The sequence below is a fragment of the Colobus angolensis genome, unplaced genomic scaffold (genome assembly GCF_000951035.1).
Source record: "Colobus angolensis palliatus isolate OR3802 unplaced genomic scaffold, Cang.pa_1.0 Scaffold4, whole genome shotgun sequence".
NCBI classification, from domain to species: domain Eukaryota; kingdom Metazoa; phylum Chordata; class Mammalia; order Primates; family Cercopithecidae; genus Colobus; species Colobus angolensis.
The window spans coordinates 12,801,460-12,818,059 of NW_012117376.1; the positions used below are offsets into that span (position 1 = coordinate 12,801,460).

Here is a 16,600-nt window from a genome sequence, read left to right on the forward strand (position 1 = left end):
AGGATGGTCTCGAACTCCTGACCTCGTAATCCACCCGTCTCGGCCTCCCAAAGTGCTGGGATTACAGGCTTGAGCCACCGCGCCCGGCCTCTTTCTTTTTTTTGATATGAAGTCTCGCTCTTGTTGTCCAGGCTGGAGTGCAGTGGCATGGTCTCGGCCCACTGCAACCTCTGCCTCCCAGGTTCAAGCGATTCTCCTGCCTCAGCCTCCTGAGTAGCTGGGATTACAGGCACCGGCCACCATGCCCGGCTAATTTTTGTATTTTTATTAGAGACAGGGTTTCGCCATGTTGGCCAGGCTGATCTTGAACTCCTGACTTCAGGTAATCTGCCCGCCTTGGCCTCCCAAAGTGCTGGGATTATAGGTATGAGCCGCTGCGCCTGGCCAGCTCTATTCTACTCTTGGATTATTCCAGGGGACTGAACTGAGGTGGGCTACAGGAGGGTGGATGGATGGCAGAGCCTAAAAAGGTTCAGGCCTTTCCACTCATTAAGTGGTCTCCTCACCTCAAACTTCTTTTGTACTTAGGAAAGTCGAGATGGTCGTGTGGACAGCTGGCGAAACTTCCAAGCCAATACAAAGGGGAAGAAAGAGAAGAAAAATCGGACCTTCCTGAGACCACCAAAAGTAAAAATGGAGCAGCGTGAGTGACCAGCCGGGGTCACAGGCACAGAACCTTCCCCCTGCTATCTCCCTTCCTGCTTCGAAGGACTCATTCTTTCCTCCCACTTCCACCCCAACATAGAGTAGAATTTGCTTTTTAGTCCATTTTGTTTTCAATACAATTTAATATTGATCAGAGTAATTCTTTTGTACATTGAAATGAGGGGTTTGGTTTAAAAAAAGACCTTCCCCTCTCCCTGCCCCTAGAACAACCAGGATTGGAAGGTGCCACCATTGGTGCTGCCTTCTCTTCCCACAGCCTGTAACTCAGTGTCTTGTACTTCACTGAATTGTGATGGTTAGAAACTTCGTGGATAGTTTGTGGAAATCATCCGATTAAACATATTGCTTAAAATGGTGTTGCTGTGACTTCAGAGACAAGCCTGGAAGGGGCACCTTAGGAAGCCCCTTCACTTCAGTTGCTCGCTTCTGGGTGTGCTCCCTTCGAAGACCCAGATGAGACAGGGAACACTTGTGGGCACACAGAGCGGCATCTGATGCCCTGATGCCCTGTGGTGTTTGGCATGTGCCCCCGTCTACTGACCAATCAGCGTGGCATGAGGTCCATGCCACCCAAACCTTTCACTTTCCAAAGAGCTAGCCGTCCTCCACCCAGTACCATGTCCTAGCCTGTCTGCATTTGTTAGTGGTAATATTCTTTATGTATAATAAATTTTTATACCCAAGCCATTGATGTACTCTTCCTTGTACTCTCCCTTGTGGGTCCCTTATCTGGCTTGGCCCAACCCGAAAATGCTTTGGGGTTGGACAGACCTGGCCGAACCTTAGTTTGTTCATCTACAAAATGGGAATATAAATTACTGTTGCAGCTTTTAGGGAGGATTTGCCGTGGCATATACAAGGTAGCTACCACAGTGCTCCTTGGGTATTGCCAATATACTATTATTTCTGTGTAAAATGAAGATACTGATTGTTTTGAGGATTAAATGAAGTAATATATGAAAGCGTCCAGCTCGTAGTCTATGCCTAGATGTCCTGCTTGCTTTCAGGGACGGAATCAGCCCTTGGGAGGGGCCTAAAGTAAGAAGTGGAAAGGTGACACTTGAAATGTGAAGATAAAGGAAACTAGGTGACTCAAAACTAGACTTTGCTTTTTGCAATGTCTTGTAGATGAGTAAACAGGCCCCATGACTACGAAAGGCACCATGTCTTTTAGTATCATGAGAAGCGCAACTTTCATTTCTCTGTGGGAGAGGACAGAGGCTTGGGTGTCTTACTGTCCTTCCAAGTACAGCTGAGCACATCCAAACCACACATGAAGTAGAGCACAGAGCTGGGTGGGTGGGTGGGCAGGTGTGCCTCTGGCTAAACTGGACCAAGGCAGAGGAAGGAAATGTTTAGTTGCCCTGCAAAAGTGATACCTGCTGTGAGGTAATGCAGGCTGTCCTGCCAAGGGGGGCAGTGAATATCTCTTCTAGCCAGGCAAAGCAAAGCGACCCCCGTTTCAGTCCAGGATGTGGGTGCACACACCCCTTCCTTAGAGATTAAGTGGTGGTTGTTCAGTTCAGCCAGCTACAAACTTACCTTTACCCTCAAGGAGGCTGTGCCAGCAATTAGCTATGGGTGTTAGTTCTCACACTGCTATGAAGAACTACCTGAGACTGGGTAGTTTATAAAGAAAAGAGGTTTAATTGACTCATGGTTTTGCAGGCTGTACAGGAAGCGTGGCTGGGGAGGCCTCAGGAAACTTAGAGTTGTGGCAGAAGGTGAAGAGGAAGGAGGCACGTCTTACGTGGCCAGAGCAGGAGGAAGAGAGCGCAGGGAGAGGTGTGACACACTTTTAAACAACCAGATCTCACTATCACGAGATAGTGATAGACAAGGAGAACTCACTATCACGAGAACAGCAAAGGGGGCAGCCCTTATGATCCAATCACCTCTTACCAGGTCCCTCCTCCCACATGGGGGATTACAGCTGGGCATGAGATTGGGGCGGGGACACAAATCTAAATCATGTCAGGTGTGTGTATTCATTGAACAGATGTGCTGGTTTAGAAAGAAAATGGTGAAACCGCAGGACCCCTGTTGCCTGCCTCACAGCTGGGGCACACGGGCGAGGAGACTGTCCACTGCTCTGAGAAGGGGGCCCTTGATCTCATTTTTTAGCAGCCAGGGAATGTTTCCTGGAGAAAGTGGCCATTTTAAAAGCTGGAACCCAGGGGCTGATGCATCAGTTAGGAATGTTTTGGCTGCAAGGAACAACTGGCAAAAAGAGGAATATTTTACTTCCATAAGTGGAGACGGGGTTTCAGGTATTGTTCATGGTGGAATCATTCATTCAGTAATACCTCCAAGGAAACAGGCTCTTGCTATGCTTCTCCGTCCTCTCTGGAGGGTTTGGCATCTCACAGTTGCAAGAAGGTTCTAGCACCACATCTTATAACAACTACCAAACAGAAATAAGTCTTCCAGGATGCAAAATTTTTCCCAGAAGATGTCACTGGTTAGAAAATGGGTCACATGGACACCTCTTGGTAAGTTTGGCTGGGAGAGCTGTGAAGAACAGACAGGCAATACACCAAGCCTTACTCCTTGGGACTGGGCACGTGTTTCCAATAAAAGTTGGTAAAGATGAAAGAATTCCTGCTGGAAAGGCTGGGCGCAGTGGTTCACGCCTGTAATCCCAGCACTTTGGGAGGCCAGGGCGGGCAGATCACGAGGTCAAGAGATCAAGACATCCTGGCTAACACGGTGAAACCCTGTCTCTACTAAAAATACAAAAAATTAGCCGGACTTGGTAGCAGACACCTGTAGTCCCAGCTACTCGGGAGGCTGAGGCAGGAGAATGGCGTGAACCCGGGAGGCGGAGCTTGCAGTGAGCCGAGATCACGCCACTGCACTCCATCCTGGGTGACAGAGTGAAACTCCGCCTCAAAAAAAAAAAGAATGCCTGCTGGAAACAATGAACAGTGTCTGGCACAGAAGGGGTGGTACTTGAGGGAAAGGTGTTTCAATCAGAGGGAATGGCGTGTGCAAAGGCCAAGAGGGTAAGAGAATAGCCCATTCATGGAACAGAACAACATTTGTTATGCCTGGAGCACAGACGTGAGGTGAGATGAGACCAGGGAGATCATAATGGCATACTGAGGAATTTGGGTTTCGGTCAGTACATCCTATTTTCCCAGACGGACCAAAGTCTTCCCACTTCCTTTCTGTCGCATTTTAGTGACAGACCCACTGGACAGATGAGCAATGGTCCCAGCGCATTCTCATAATCCTGCTTGGAGCAATCTCTGTGATGACCTGGCTGGGGAGAGGGGTGTGTGCTGGGCATTGACTTGAGGCAGTACAGTCAAGACTGGCCTCCAAGGCAGGGCTGTGGCTATGGCAGTGCCATCCTCTCCCACCCCTTCATCCATGAATAGGTTAAGGGGCACTCACTAGGTAGGGAAGGCTTGCTGGAGGAGTGCCAGGGCCCAGAGCAAAATGAAAAGCTGGATGAGCCACTTTTCTTGTTTTCTGTAAATAATGGAGCAGATAGGCTCCCCAGCTGTGGAGCCAACTGCTGGCAAGAGGACCTTTGTGGACAGAGGTGAGGTGGAAGGAGCCAGCCAGATATGGTTAGAAACCCACCATGTGGGCCGGTAACATCAACTCTGAGCCTCAGCATCCTAGTATGTAAAGTGGGAATTGCACCTTTAAAATGAAGTGTAGGCCGGGCACGGTGGCTCACACCTGTAATCCCGGCACTTTGAGAGGCCGAGGCAGGCGGATCACTAGAGGTCAGGAGTTTGAGACCACCCTGGCCAACATAGTGAAACCTCGTCTCTACTAAAAATATAAAAATCAGCTGGGCATGGTGGCATAGGTGTGGTGGCACTTGGGAAACTGAGGCAGGAGACTCACTTTAACCCGGGAGGTAGAGGTTGCAGTGAGCCAAGATCTTGTGCCACTGCACTCCAGCCTGGGCGACAGAGACTCCTCTCAAAAAAAAAAGAAAAGAATTGTAACCACTGAAGGAAAGCATCAGCTGTTGCCTTTGGCATTCCAGTCACCTGAAGCCCCACACCCTATGGCTGTGGTTTCTCAGCTGCTTCCTGGAGCAGCCACAGCCAGCTTCACTTTCTGGCCCCTCCCGCTTCCCTGGGGCCCCAGTGGCAGTAGGAGGAAGTGTGTGGGACGTTGTGGATGGGTCTGGGCCTGCTCTGAAGGTGGAACCTCAAGGAAACAGGATTTTCCCCTCTCCATTTCCTTACCCCGCTCCCCAACCTCAACCTAGCACATCTGGATCATCTGCCCCTTGCTGGAGGTTATCAGTGCTTCTCACATTAGAACTGGGGGCTCAGAGCTCTACAAGGGCACTGTGAAATGAGTGTAAAAGGGATGTGAAGTCACCCACCTCCTTGAGTTTCCTGCTCTGCCACTCACTAGCATTGTGTCTCTGGCAAGTCATTTCCCCTCTCTGGACTTTAGCTGCCTCCTCTGGTAAAATGAGGGTAAAAACACCTTCTCCATTCCTGTTCTGCAAACTAGTGAGATTCTGTTCATTATAAAAAGCAAAAGGAGGCAAACCTTCCAAATGGAGACAATATGCCTGCATTTGGCATCAGACAGACGGGAGTTTGAATCCTGACTCTGCTGTGTTTGTTACATCCTGAGGGTTGAGGTCAGGGAAGCCAGGTGGCCAGCACAGCGGGGTGCACAGTGGCTATTCCTCCCTGCCCCACTCCTGCTGGTTGTTCCCTGCTTTAATAAAGGGATGAAAGAGCTGAAGATTGAGGACACACCTGGGAAGCTTGTTAAAAAGACATTTCCTTTTTTTTTATTTGACACAGAGTCTTTCTTTGTTGTCCAGGTGGCAGTGCAGCGGCACGATGATCATGGCTCACTGCTGCCTCAACCTCCCGGGCTCAAACTATCCTGCCTCAGCCTCCTGAGTAGCTGTGACCACAGCTGTGCACCACCATGCCCCACTAATGTTTTAATTTATTTTTTGTAGAGACGAGGTCTGTGTTGCTCAGGCTGGTCCCGAACTTCTGAGTTCAAGCAATCCTCCCACCTCAGCCTCCTACAGTGCTAGGATTATAGGCATAAGTCACTGCACCTGGCCTAAAAGAACATTTTCTGATCTCCCTGAAGGTTCTGATTCAGGGTAGGGTATGTGTGTGTGTGGTAGGGAGACAGACAGCTGGATCTTTAACAAGCTCCCAACTTAACCTAGCCAGGGCTGGAGCCATCAGGCAGGGACAGCCAGTCCTCCAAGAGGTGGGAGGGTGGGTGGAGCTTAGGGTTCTCTGTCAGTGATGCTGTTTTTTTTTTTTTTTGAGATGGAGTCTCGCTCTGTCACCCAGGCTGGAGTGCTGTGGCCGGATCTCAGCTCACTGCAAGCTTCGCCTCCCGGGTTCACGCCATTCTCCTGCCTCAGACTCCCAAGTAGCTGGGATTACAGGCACTCGCCACCACACCTGGCTAATTTTTGTATTTTTAGTAGAGATGGGGTTTCACCATGTTGACCAGGCTGGTCTGGAACTCCTGACCTCGGCTGATCCGCTCACCTCAGCCTCCCAAAGTGCTGGGATTACAGACATACACCACCACGCCTGGCCTACCTTTATTTAATTAATTTATTTTATTTTATTTTTTTGAGATGGAGTCTCGCTCTTGTCACCCAGGCTGGAGTGCAATGGTGTGATCTCATCTCACTGCAACCTCAGCCTCCTGGGTTCAAGCGATTCTCCTGCCTCAGCCTCAAGAGTAGCTGGGATTACAGGCATACACCACCACGCCTGGCCTACCTTTATTTAATTAATTTATTTTATTTTATTTTTTTGAGATGGAGTCTCGCTCTTGTCACCCAGGCTGGAGTGCAATGGTGTGATCTCATCTCACTGCAACCTCAGCCTCCTGGGTTCAAGCGATTCTCCTGCCTCAGACTCCCAAGTAGCTGAGATTACAGACATACACCACCACGCCTGGCTAATTTTTTGTATTTTTAGTGGAGACAGGGTTTCTCCATTTTGGTCAGGCTGGTCTCAAACTCCTGGTCTCAAGTGATCCTCTGCCGCATCCTCCCACAACGATGAGATTACAGACATACACCACCACGCCTGGCCTACCTTTATTTAATTAATTTATTTTATTTTATTTTTTTGAGATGGAGTCTCGCTCTTGTCACCCAGGCTGGAGTGCAATGGTGTGATCTCATCTCACTGCAACCTCAGCCTCCTGGGTTCAAGCGATTCTCCTGCCTCAGACTCCCAAGTAGCTGGGATTACAGGCACTCGCCACCACACCTGGCTAATTTTTGTATTTTTAGTAGAGATGGGGTTTCACCATGTTGACCAGGCTGGTCTGGAACTCCTGACCTCGGCTGATCCGCTCACCTCAGCCTCCCAAAGTGCTGGGATTACAGGCGTGAGCCACCCCGCCCGGCTAAAACTTTATTTTTAACAAGTTATCCAGCTGAGTCTGATGTGAGGAAAGGAATTGACCCCTAACCTTGGGACACTCGACAGGAGCTTCGCTAAATAAAGTGATTTTCATTTACTGAACTCTTGGTATGTACCACTCATCATGCTAAGTGTGAGGGAGGGAGTATGTGTCGCTGTTACAGACTCAGGAAACAGGCTCAGAGAACATTCACTGCAGGGCTCAAGCTGAGGACCAGAGATGATGATTAAACCCTGATCTGGCAGATTCTTAGAGTTGGCATTTGAGAATGTCCACCTATGCCTTGGCCCAGTTTGCTTTCCTCTGTGGCCTGACACCTCTGCTCCCTGCTAAGTCCAGTGTTTTGGTTGTGGTGGGGGTGGTGGGGAGAGGTATTAATAGAAATAGAGTAACTTTCAGTGCAGAACGTGCAAAGCTGGAGCCCCGGGTGCAGTCCTAGAGGTTTTCGCCAGAACTCTGGTCCTTTGCCTTGGTCAGACAAGGGACTCCTCAGTGCAAGGGTTTGTCTTCTCCCTCAGCCTGGTGGCTGTGGAGACGGGGATGGCTTTGTCTCCATCTCAGCCGGATATGGCTTCAGAAGGCAGAATCTTCTCTTTCCTAGAGGCTGGGCATTTCTGAAGGCAGGTCTGTCTCCTCTTCTGTTGAGGGCACCTGTAGGCAGGGCTTTGTCACACCCATTGTACTGGCCTCCTGTGGGCAAACTGGCTGTGTGTCCCCTCAGACAGGGGTGCCTTCTGAAAGCAGCTTTGGGTCTTTTTCATCAACTTGGGGCTCTCTGGATTCAGGGCTGTACCCACTGAAGCGGGGGCTCCTGAGGACAGGGCTGTGCCCCATCTCCCCCAGGCTGGCGGCTCCTGAGGGCAGGGCAGGGACTTTCTCTAGGTCAGGGCTCATCTCCCCCTCAGTCAAAGGACCCAGTTCCTCTCTCCTCTACCAGCCCAAGCCCAGCCCTTCCTCCCAGAAGGGCACAGCATCAGAGGGGTCCAGCCCAGTACTGTGGGATGAGCTGGTGTGCCTGGCTGGATGTGGGTATTCCTGGTAACCTTGGTGTAGGGGCCGCACCCCAGGAGCTGGCTTCCTGGTCTCAGCTGCCCTGCCCACCCAGCAGAGTCCGGGGCAGGCCTTTCCTAATCCTTCGTCCTGCTGCTGCTCATTGGAGGGTAGAGCAGGGTGAGTCACACACCTGCGTCTGGGCCCGTCCTCTGCCTCCTCTCCTCTCATTACCTGCTTCCTGAGCTCCCTGAGAAGTCATCTAGGAGCTCCCCGAGAAGCCGTCCAGGAAACATGCTCTCAGGGCCCCCCCATCTGCTTCAGCCTCTTTGTCACCGCCTGGACCACCATCCCTGCTGTTTCTCAGGTAAGAGGCTGGTGATCTAACGGAAGGGCTCAGTTTCGGCCGCTTTGTCTAGCTGCCCTGCAGAATCCTCAAGGCTGCTCAGATTCTGGAAGGGTCCGCAGAGCTAGGTAATGTCTGGTTTCCCTCCTGTTGGCACCCCCTCAAGGACACGTGGCCCGTCTTCGTTGCCCACAGACACAGCACAATCCTCCCACCGCTCAGGGTCATTCACACACACTCACTAACGGACGCGGCATCCCTCACTCACCACACAAAACACGTCTGCATCAGCCGCAGAACCCCTTCACAACACGCAACAGACCCTCATCATCCACAGGTACAACCCATGACCCTCCCTACACACATACACGAACGGCACCAACGGACAACATCGCCTCACGTGATGCAGATCCTAACCCGGGGAAAACATCCTTACAGACACACAACATGCACAACCGCACGGACAGACGCACACCCCAACCGGGAAGACCCTCCACCCACTCGCTGCAAACAGACTTACTCCGCAAGGTCTCACAAATATCTTCCTACACACACACACACACACACAGAGCAATGCAACCACCTGTACACATCACAGAACTCCCCTTCCCCCAGATGCGCCCGCCCTACTGTTCAGTCAGTAGGTCAGTAACCCCATCCCCACTTCTAACCCTCCTGAGCTCATGCACTGGCAGCCAGGGCCACACAGCAGAGCAAGAAGGGCAGAGCTGAGCCAGGGGTCCCAGTCGCACCAGAGAGCATGACAGGAGAGGCTAGAGCCCTCCCAGCTGTTTCAGTCCTGCTTCCTACAGCCCCAGGACTTAGAGCACTCCGATAATAAAAACACTCTGAAATAACAATCACCTGAGGCCAGGAGTTCCAGACCAGCCTGGCCAACATGGTGAAACCTTGTTTCTACTAAAAACACAAAAATTAGCCAGGCGTGGTGGCAGGTGCCTGCAATCCCAGCTACTCAGGAGGCCGAGGCAAGAGAATCACTTCAACCCAGGAGGCGGAGGTTACAGTGAGCTGAGATCCCAGCACTGTACTCCAGCCCGGGCACAGAGGGAGACTCTGTCTCAAAAACAAAAACAAAAACAAAAAACCTCCCAGCTACCAGCATTTACTACATGCCTCCTGGGAGCCAAACACCATGTTCAAGGCTTTTACAAGCATTATCTTTTTTTTTTTTTTGAGATGGAGTTTTGCTCTCATTGCCCAGGCTGGAGTGCAATGGCGTGATCTTGGCTCACTGCAACCTCCGCCTCCCAGGTTCAAGCGATTCTCCTGCCTCAGACTTCCAAGTAGCTGGGATTACAGGTTCGTGCCACCATGCCCGGCTAATTTTGTATTTTTGCAGAGATGGAGTTTCTCCATATTGGTTAGGCTGGTCTCGAACTCCTGACTTCAGGTGATCCGCCCACCTCAGGATCCCAAAGTGCTGGGATTACAGGCGTGAGCCACCGTGCCTGGCCATAAGTATTATCTTATGCAGTTGTGTAAAACCTTTATGAAGTAGGTATTATTATCTTCATTTTACAGCTATGGAAATAGGCTCAGAGAGGTTAAGAAACTTGCCTAATATACCACAGCTAAGAGGCTGTAATGAAATTTAAACTTAGGTGAGTCTGGTCCCAGAGTCCACCTTTCTTTTTTTTAAATGCTCTACTATTTACTTATCGAGACACGATCTTACTCTGTCGTCCAGGTTGGAGGGCAGTGGAGGCACGATCTCAGCTCACGGCAGCCTGGACTTTCCAGGCTCAAACGATCCTCCCGCCTCAGTCCCTTCATGAGTAACTGGGACCACAGGCACGCACCACTATGACCAGCTACTTTTTATATTTTTTTGTAGAGACAGCGTTTCGTCATGTTGCCCAGGCTGGTTTTGAACTCCTGAACTCAAGCAATCTGCTCGTCTTGGCCTCTCAGAGTGCTGGGATTGCAGCAGGCATGAGCCGCCGCACCTGGCCTCGTGCTTCTTTTTTTTAATTAAAAAAAAAAAAAATGAGAGGTAACAAATTAGCAAGTTAAAAGTTCAATAGATATAAAAGAGTACATAGAGAAAAGACACTCTCCTCTCCTTGTTCTCCAACTACCCTATCTCCCTCTTGGAGGAAACTTGAGTTACTCTAGAAGACCTCTCTCTCTCTCTCTCTCTCTCTCTTTTTTTCTTTTTTCTTTTTGTAGAGATGAGGTCTCACTATAATGCCCAGGCTAGTCTCAAACTCCTGGGCTCAAGTGGTCCACCCGCCCTGGCCTCCCAAAATGCTTGGACTACGGGAGTACACCACTGCGCTCGGCTGGAGACCTTTCTTTTAACCACTGAGTTAGTTGGTTATGACAGCTACATTTCACACCAATGTCATAGCTTTCTAGTCTATGAAGAGTGCCCAGGCTCTGTGGGCTTTCCCAGGCCCTCCCCTGCCCAGGCAAAGCCAGTGGCCCCAACTAGGCTTCTTCCAACTTAAGTCCTCTGCTGCCCTAAACCTCTAGGGACCTCTCTTCCTTTGAATTTCCTGGTCTGGATTGTTCTCCCTGTCAGGCCTCCCCCGCGAGGCCTGGCCACATCTCTGAGGCTTCCTCTCAGGATACAGTGCATGCCAAGGCGACCTTTCTTACAAGATAGGGAGCGGAGCAGTTCTTGCTTTGCTCCCGAGCTGAAGAGGGAGGGCCAGCAGGACTCAGCCCTGAGCAAGGGAGGGAAAGGATGAGGGAGAGGAAGAGGAAGAGGAGAGGAGAAGAGAGACGAGAATGATAGTGGCCAGGCGTTGTCCTTTACTGGCCTAATCCCACTGTGAGGGTGGCGGTGCTTCACAGATGAAGACTCTGAGGCTCAGGGAGGCCCAGGGACTTGTCCAAGGTGACACCGTTGTGAAGTGGCAGAGGTGAGATGTAAACTCCCAGAGTTTGAGGAAAGATGTGAGAGAGAGGGAGAGAGAGCCCAAGAGAGAAGCTGAGGTTGTGGTGAGGAGGAAGAGAAGATTCGGGGCTGTCCATCCGCAGGAGTCTCCCTGGGAACTTGTTGCCTAAGTAACTTTTGGGCTCTCAGAGACCTCTGCTTTTAGACCAGTCCCCTTCCTCCCGTGACTCTTTCTCTATTCTGTTCTTTTGCACTATTATCTGTCCTTGGTATTGTCTATACCACCCCTTCTTAACTACTACAGCTTAATGGCAAGCCTGATAGATGATGTGGCATATTCCTGGACTTTTCACTTTCTCATTCTCCAGATTCTCTTTGCCAGTCTCAGGCTTATGTATTTATCTTATAGAATACAAGATAAATACAATCTGTAGAATAATATTTCAAAACAGTTATGTATCCACTGCAGTGTTAAATATTACAGATATAATAGAAGCCTCCTGGCCGGGTGCGGTGGCTCATGCCTGTAATCCCAGCACTTTGGGAAGCCAGGGCGGGTGGATCACGAGGTCAGGAGATCGAGACCATCCTGGCTAACAGGGTGAAACCCTGTCTCTACTAAAAATACAAAAAAAAAAAATTAGCCGGGTATGGTGGCGGGCGCCTGTAGTCCCAGCTACTTGGGAGGCTGAGGCAGGAGAATGGCATGAACCAGGGAGGCGAGGCTTTCAGTGAGCCGAGATCGCTCCACTGTACTCCAGCCTGGGCGACAGAGCGAGACTCCATCTCAAAAAAAAAAAAGAAAAAGAAGAAGCCTCCTGTGTATCCACACTCATTCCACCCCCTTTCTCAGAGGTAATCATATCCTGAATTTGTCTTTATATATGGATGCATGTGTATTGCATTCTCCAACATGTGTTAAGAAATGTTATCTGGCCAGGCACGGTGGCTCATGCCTATAATCCCAGCACTTTGAGGCTGAGACGGGCGGATCACCTGAGGTTGGGAGTTTGAGACCAGCGTGACCAACATGGAGAAACCCTATCTCTACTAAAAATACAAAATTAGCCAGGTGTGGTGGTGCATGACCGTAATCCTAGCTACTTGGGAGGCTGAGGCAGGAGAATCGCTTGAACCCGGGAGGCGGAGGTTGCGGTGAGCTGAGATTATGCCACCGCACTCCAGCCTGGGCGACAGAGTGAAACTCCATCTCAGTGGTGTGCGCCTGTGGTCTTTGCTACTCAGGGGGCTGAGGTGGGAGGATGCCTTGAGCCCAGGAGGTGGAGGTTGTAGTGAACTGAGATCATGCCACTGCACTCCAGCCTGAAGTCCAAGAGCTTGTCTCAAATACATGAACTTGTATCAAAAAGTATAATTTATCCTCTGCAATATGCTTTTTTAGTATCGCATTATGTTTATTTATATTTACTTATTTATTTAAAATGGAATCTCACTCTGTTGCCCAGGTTGGATTGCAGGGGCACCATCTTGGCTCACTGCAACCTCTACCCCCTGGGTTCAAGCAATTCTCCTGCCTCAGCCTCCTGAGTAGCAGGGACTACAGGAGTGTGCCACCATGCCCGGCTAATTTTTGTTTTAAAAAGTAGAGGCGGGGTTTTACCATATTGAACAGGCTGGTCTCGAACTCCTGACCTCGTGATCTGCCTGCCTCGGCCTCCCAAAGTGCTGAGATTACAGGCGTGAGCCACCGTGCCTGGCCGCATTATGTTTATTATCCTTGTTAATATACGCAGCTCTTTTCATTTTAATATATGTGCAGGATCACACTGAAGAACCATACAAATGTCTGTTTCCTTATTTCTGTGTTTAATATTTTTGGTAAATACCTAGGAAAAATGTACACATTTTCAACTTTATTATACAATTATTATTTTTTATTATTTTATTTTTCTTTTAATTGGCATGTCATCTGGCAAGCATTTATTATGAAAGTAACTTCCAAAATAGTAATGGCAGTTGCACTGTCTTTTGGCGGGGTAGTAAGAGTTTCCATTGCTCTGTATGCTCTCCAGTATTTGGAATTGCCAGACTTAAATTTCTTCCATTCAGGTGGGTGGTGATTGTTTTAACTTAGGCTCCTGATTTCCTGAAATGTTGACTATATTTTTATGTTTCTTGGTCATTTGGGCTTTTCCTTCTGTGAATTGCCTATTCCTTTCTTGACTCATTTTTCTATTGGGTTTTTCTTCAGTTGACTTATAAAATTTATATTATATAATGCTTGAAAATTCTTTGTTGTATGTGTTGCAAATATCTTCTCCTGTTTTGTGACTCTTCATCAATTTTTGTTTTTTGGTTTTTTTTTTTTAGATGGAGTTTCGCTCTTGTTGCCCAGGCTGGAGTGCAAAGGCGCGATCTCCTGGGGTCCTCCACCTCTAGGATTCAAGTCATTCTCCTGCCTCAGCCTGCCGAATAGCTGGGATTACAGGGGCCTGCCACCACGCCCAGCTAATTTTTTTGTATTTTAGTAGAGTTTCACCACGTTAGCTGTGCTGGTCTTTAACTCCTGACCTCAGGTGATCCACATGCCTTGGCCTCCCAAAGTGCTGGGATACAGGCATGAGCCACCATGCCCAGCCTGTTTGTTTGTTTTTTGAGACAGAGTCCCCCTCTGTCACCCAGGCTGGTGTGCAGTGGCAAAATCTTGGCTCAGTGCAACCTCTGCCTTCTGGGCTCAAGTGATTCTCATGTCTCAGCCTCTTAGGTAGCTGGGATTACAGTCATGCTCCACCACTACAGGCTAGTTTTTGTATTTTTAGTAGAGACGGGGTCTCAATATGGTGTCCAAGTTGGTCTCGAACCCCTGAGTTCAAGCAAACTGCCGGCCTCATCCTCCCAAAGTGCTGGGATTACAGGTGTGAGCCTCTGCTCCTGGCCATTTTTGTATGTTTAGTAGTGATGGGGTCTCGCTATGTTGCTCAGGCTGGTTTTGAACTCCTGGGCTCAATTGATCCACCTGCCTCAGCCTCCCAAAGTGCTGGGATTACAGGTGTGAGCCACTGCACCTGGCTTTCATCTGTTTTACAGTGTCTTTTAATGTACACAGTTTTCAAATTTCTATGGTCAAATTTATCCAGTTTTTCTTTATTATGTGTGATTTCCATGTCTTAATTTAAGAAGTTTTCTTGGCTGGGCATGGTGCTTCACGCCTGTAATCCCAGCTCCTTGGGAGACCGAGGTGGACAGATCACTAGAGGCCAGGAGTTTGAGACCAGCTTGAGCAACATGGCGAAATCCTACCTTTACAAAAAATACATGGTGCTTCTATTCCTAGCTACTCAGGAGGCTGAAGTGGGAGGATCGCTTGAACCCAGAGACAGAGGTTGCAGTCAGCTGAGACGGCACCACTTCACTCCAGCTGGGTGATGATAGTCCCAGCTACTCGGGAGGATGAGGCAGGAGAATGGCGTAAACCCGGGAGGCGGAGCTTGCAGTGAGCTGAGATCCGGCCACTGCACTCCAGCCTGGGTGACAGAGTGAGACTCCGTCTCAAAAAAAAAAAAAAAAAAAAATTGGGGGCTGGGCATGGTGGCTCACGCCTGTAATCCCAGCACTTTGGGAGGCCGAGGAGGGCAGATCACAAGGTCAGGAGATTGAGACCATCCTGCCAAACACGGTGAAACCCCGTCTCTACTAAAAATAGAAAAAATTAGCCGGGCGTGGTGGCGGGCGCCTGTAGTCCCAGCTACTCAGGAGGCTGAGGCAGGAGAATGGCGTAAACCCGGGAGGCGGAGCTTGCAGTGAGCTGAGATCCGGCCACTGCACTCCAGCCCGGGCGACAGAGTGAGACTCCGTCTCAAAAAAAAAAAAAAAAAAAAAAAATAACTAGGTGTGGTGGCCGGGCGCCTGTAGTCCCAGCTACTCGGGAGGCTGAGGCAGGAGAATGGCGTGAACCCAGGAGGCGGAGCTTACAGTGAGCCAAGACTGAGCCACTGCACTCCAGCCTGGGCGACAGAGCGAGACTCTGTCTCAAAAAAAAAAATTTTTTTTTTCTCTCACCCCTAGATCATAAAGATATTCAACTCTATTTTCTTCCAACATTTTGCGTATTTTGTTTTTCATAGGTTGTTATTCCATTTGGAATTTAATTCTGGATATGATATGAGAGATCTAATTTTATTATTATTTTTTCCTTAATGGATAGCTAATAGCTTGCACTATTAGTGGCTATTAGTAGCTAATATCTACTCTTCTTGATCTGTAATGGCAACTCTGTCTGTCAAGTTTCCATAGATGAGCTCTTTATTTATGGAGTCTCTGTTTTGTTCCTTTGCTCTGTTTATTCCTCCTTGCTTCAGTGAGTAGCCCTTTTCTCATCAGTAAACAGAGGATAGTGTGGGTGGAAGAATACCACAGGGAAAAGAGCATGGGTTTTGGAATCGCTATGATAATATCACTCTGAGGGCCAGGCGAGGTAGCTCACGCCTGTAATCCCAGAAATTTGGGAGGCCAAGGCAGGCAGATCACTTGAACTCAGGAGTTCAAGACCAGCCTGGGCAACATAGCGGGACCCCGTCTGTATAAAAGAAAAAAATACCACTCTGTATTTTATTAATTATTTGTTTATTTATTGATTGATTGACATGGAGTCTCCCTCTGTTACCCAAGCTGGAGTGCAATGGCACGATCTCGGCTCACTGCAATCTCTGCCTCCCAGGTTCAGGCCATCCTCCTGCCTCAGCCTCTGCAGAAGCAAGGATTACAGGTGTGTGCCACCACCCTGGGTTAATTTTTGTATTTTTATTAGAGATGCAGTTTTACCATGTTGCCCAGGCTGATCTTGAACTCCTGACCTCAGGCGACCCACCCGCCTCAGCCTACCAAAAATGCTGGGATTATAGGTGTGTGCCACCACGGCCAGCCCCACTCTGTCTTAATACTGTGACTTTAAAGTAAGACTTGACATGTGATATGAAAAGTCCTTTCAGGTATCCTTGTTGTTCATATACATGCCCTTGTTCTTCAAAAATTTCTCAGCTACTCTTGGCACTTTGCTTTTTCATTTGGAATTTTAGGATTAGCCTGTAAATTTTCTGGGAAAACTATTGGGATTTTGATTGCACTGGCTCTGAATTTAGAGATTAAATTGGAAAGAATTTGTATTTTGATGATATTGACAGCCTCATGCATGACTATAGTACATCTACCCGTTTATTTAATTCTTTTTTTAATTTTTATTTTATTTTATTTTTTTTTTGAGACGGAGTCTTGCTCTGTCACCCAGGCTAGAGTGCAGTGGCGCGATCTCGGCTCACTGCAAGCTCCGCCTCCCGGGTTTATGCCATTCTCCTGCCTCAGCCTCCTGA

The 16,600-nt window shown here is 49.0% G+C and overlaps 2 protein-coding genes across 4 annotated transcripts in view; both read left to right on the plus strand.

Moving 5' to 3' along the window:
* The window catches only part of DNAJC8 (DnaJ (Hsp40) homolog, subfamily C, member 8), a 37,311-nt gene extending 35,683 nt beyond the window's left edge, over nt 1-1,628 (plus strand). Inside the window, exon 10 of the mRNA XM_011955667.1 lies at nt 529-1,628. Within this exon, the coding sequence (XP_011811057.1) occupies nt 529-651 (123 nt within the window). The 3' untranslated portion in view covers nt 652-1,628. The remainder of the gene's footprint in view (nt 1-528) is intronic.
* The window catches only part of PTAFR (platelet-activating factor receptor), a 68,397-nt gene that overhangs the window by 4,301 nt on the left and 47,496 nt on the right, over nt 1-16,600 (plus strand). Inside the window, exons 3-5 of one of the 3 annotated variants that reach the window (XM_011955521.1) lie at nt 529-643; nt 1,674-1,753; nt 2,335-2,451. The gene's annotated coding sequence lies outside the window, so the exon portion shown is untranslated. Of the gene's footprint in view, nt 1-528; nt 644-1,673; nt 1,754-2,334; nt 2,452-8,216; nt 8,432-16,600 lie in introns of those variants that run through there. The other 2 variants (XM_011955519.1, XM_011955520.1) reach the window with 2 other exon arrangements.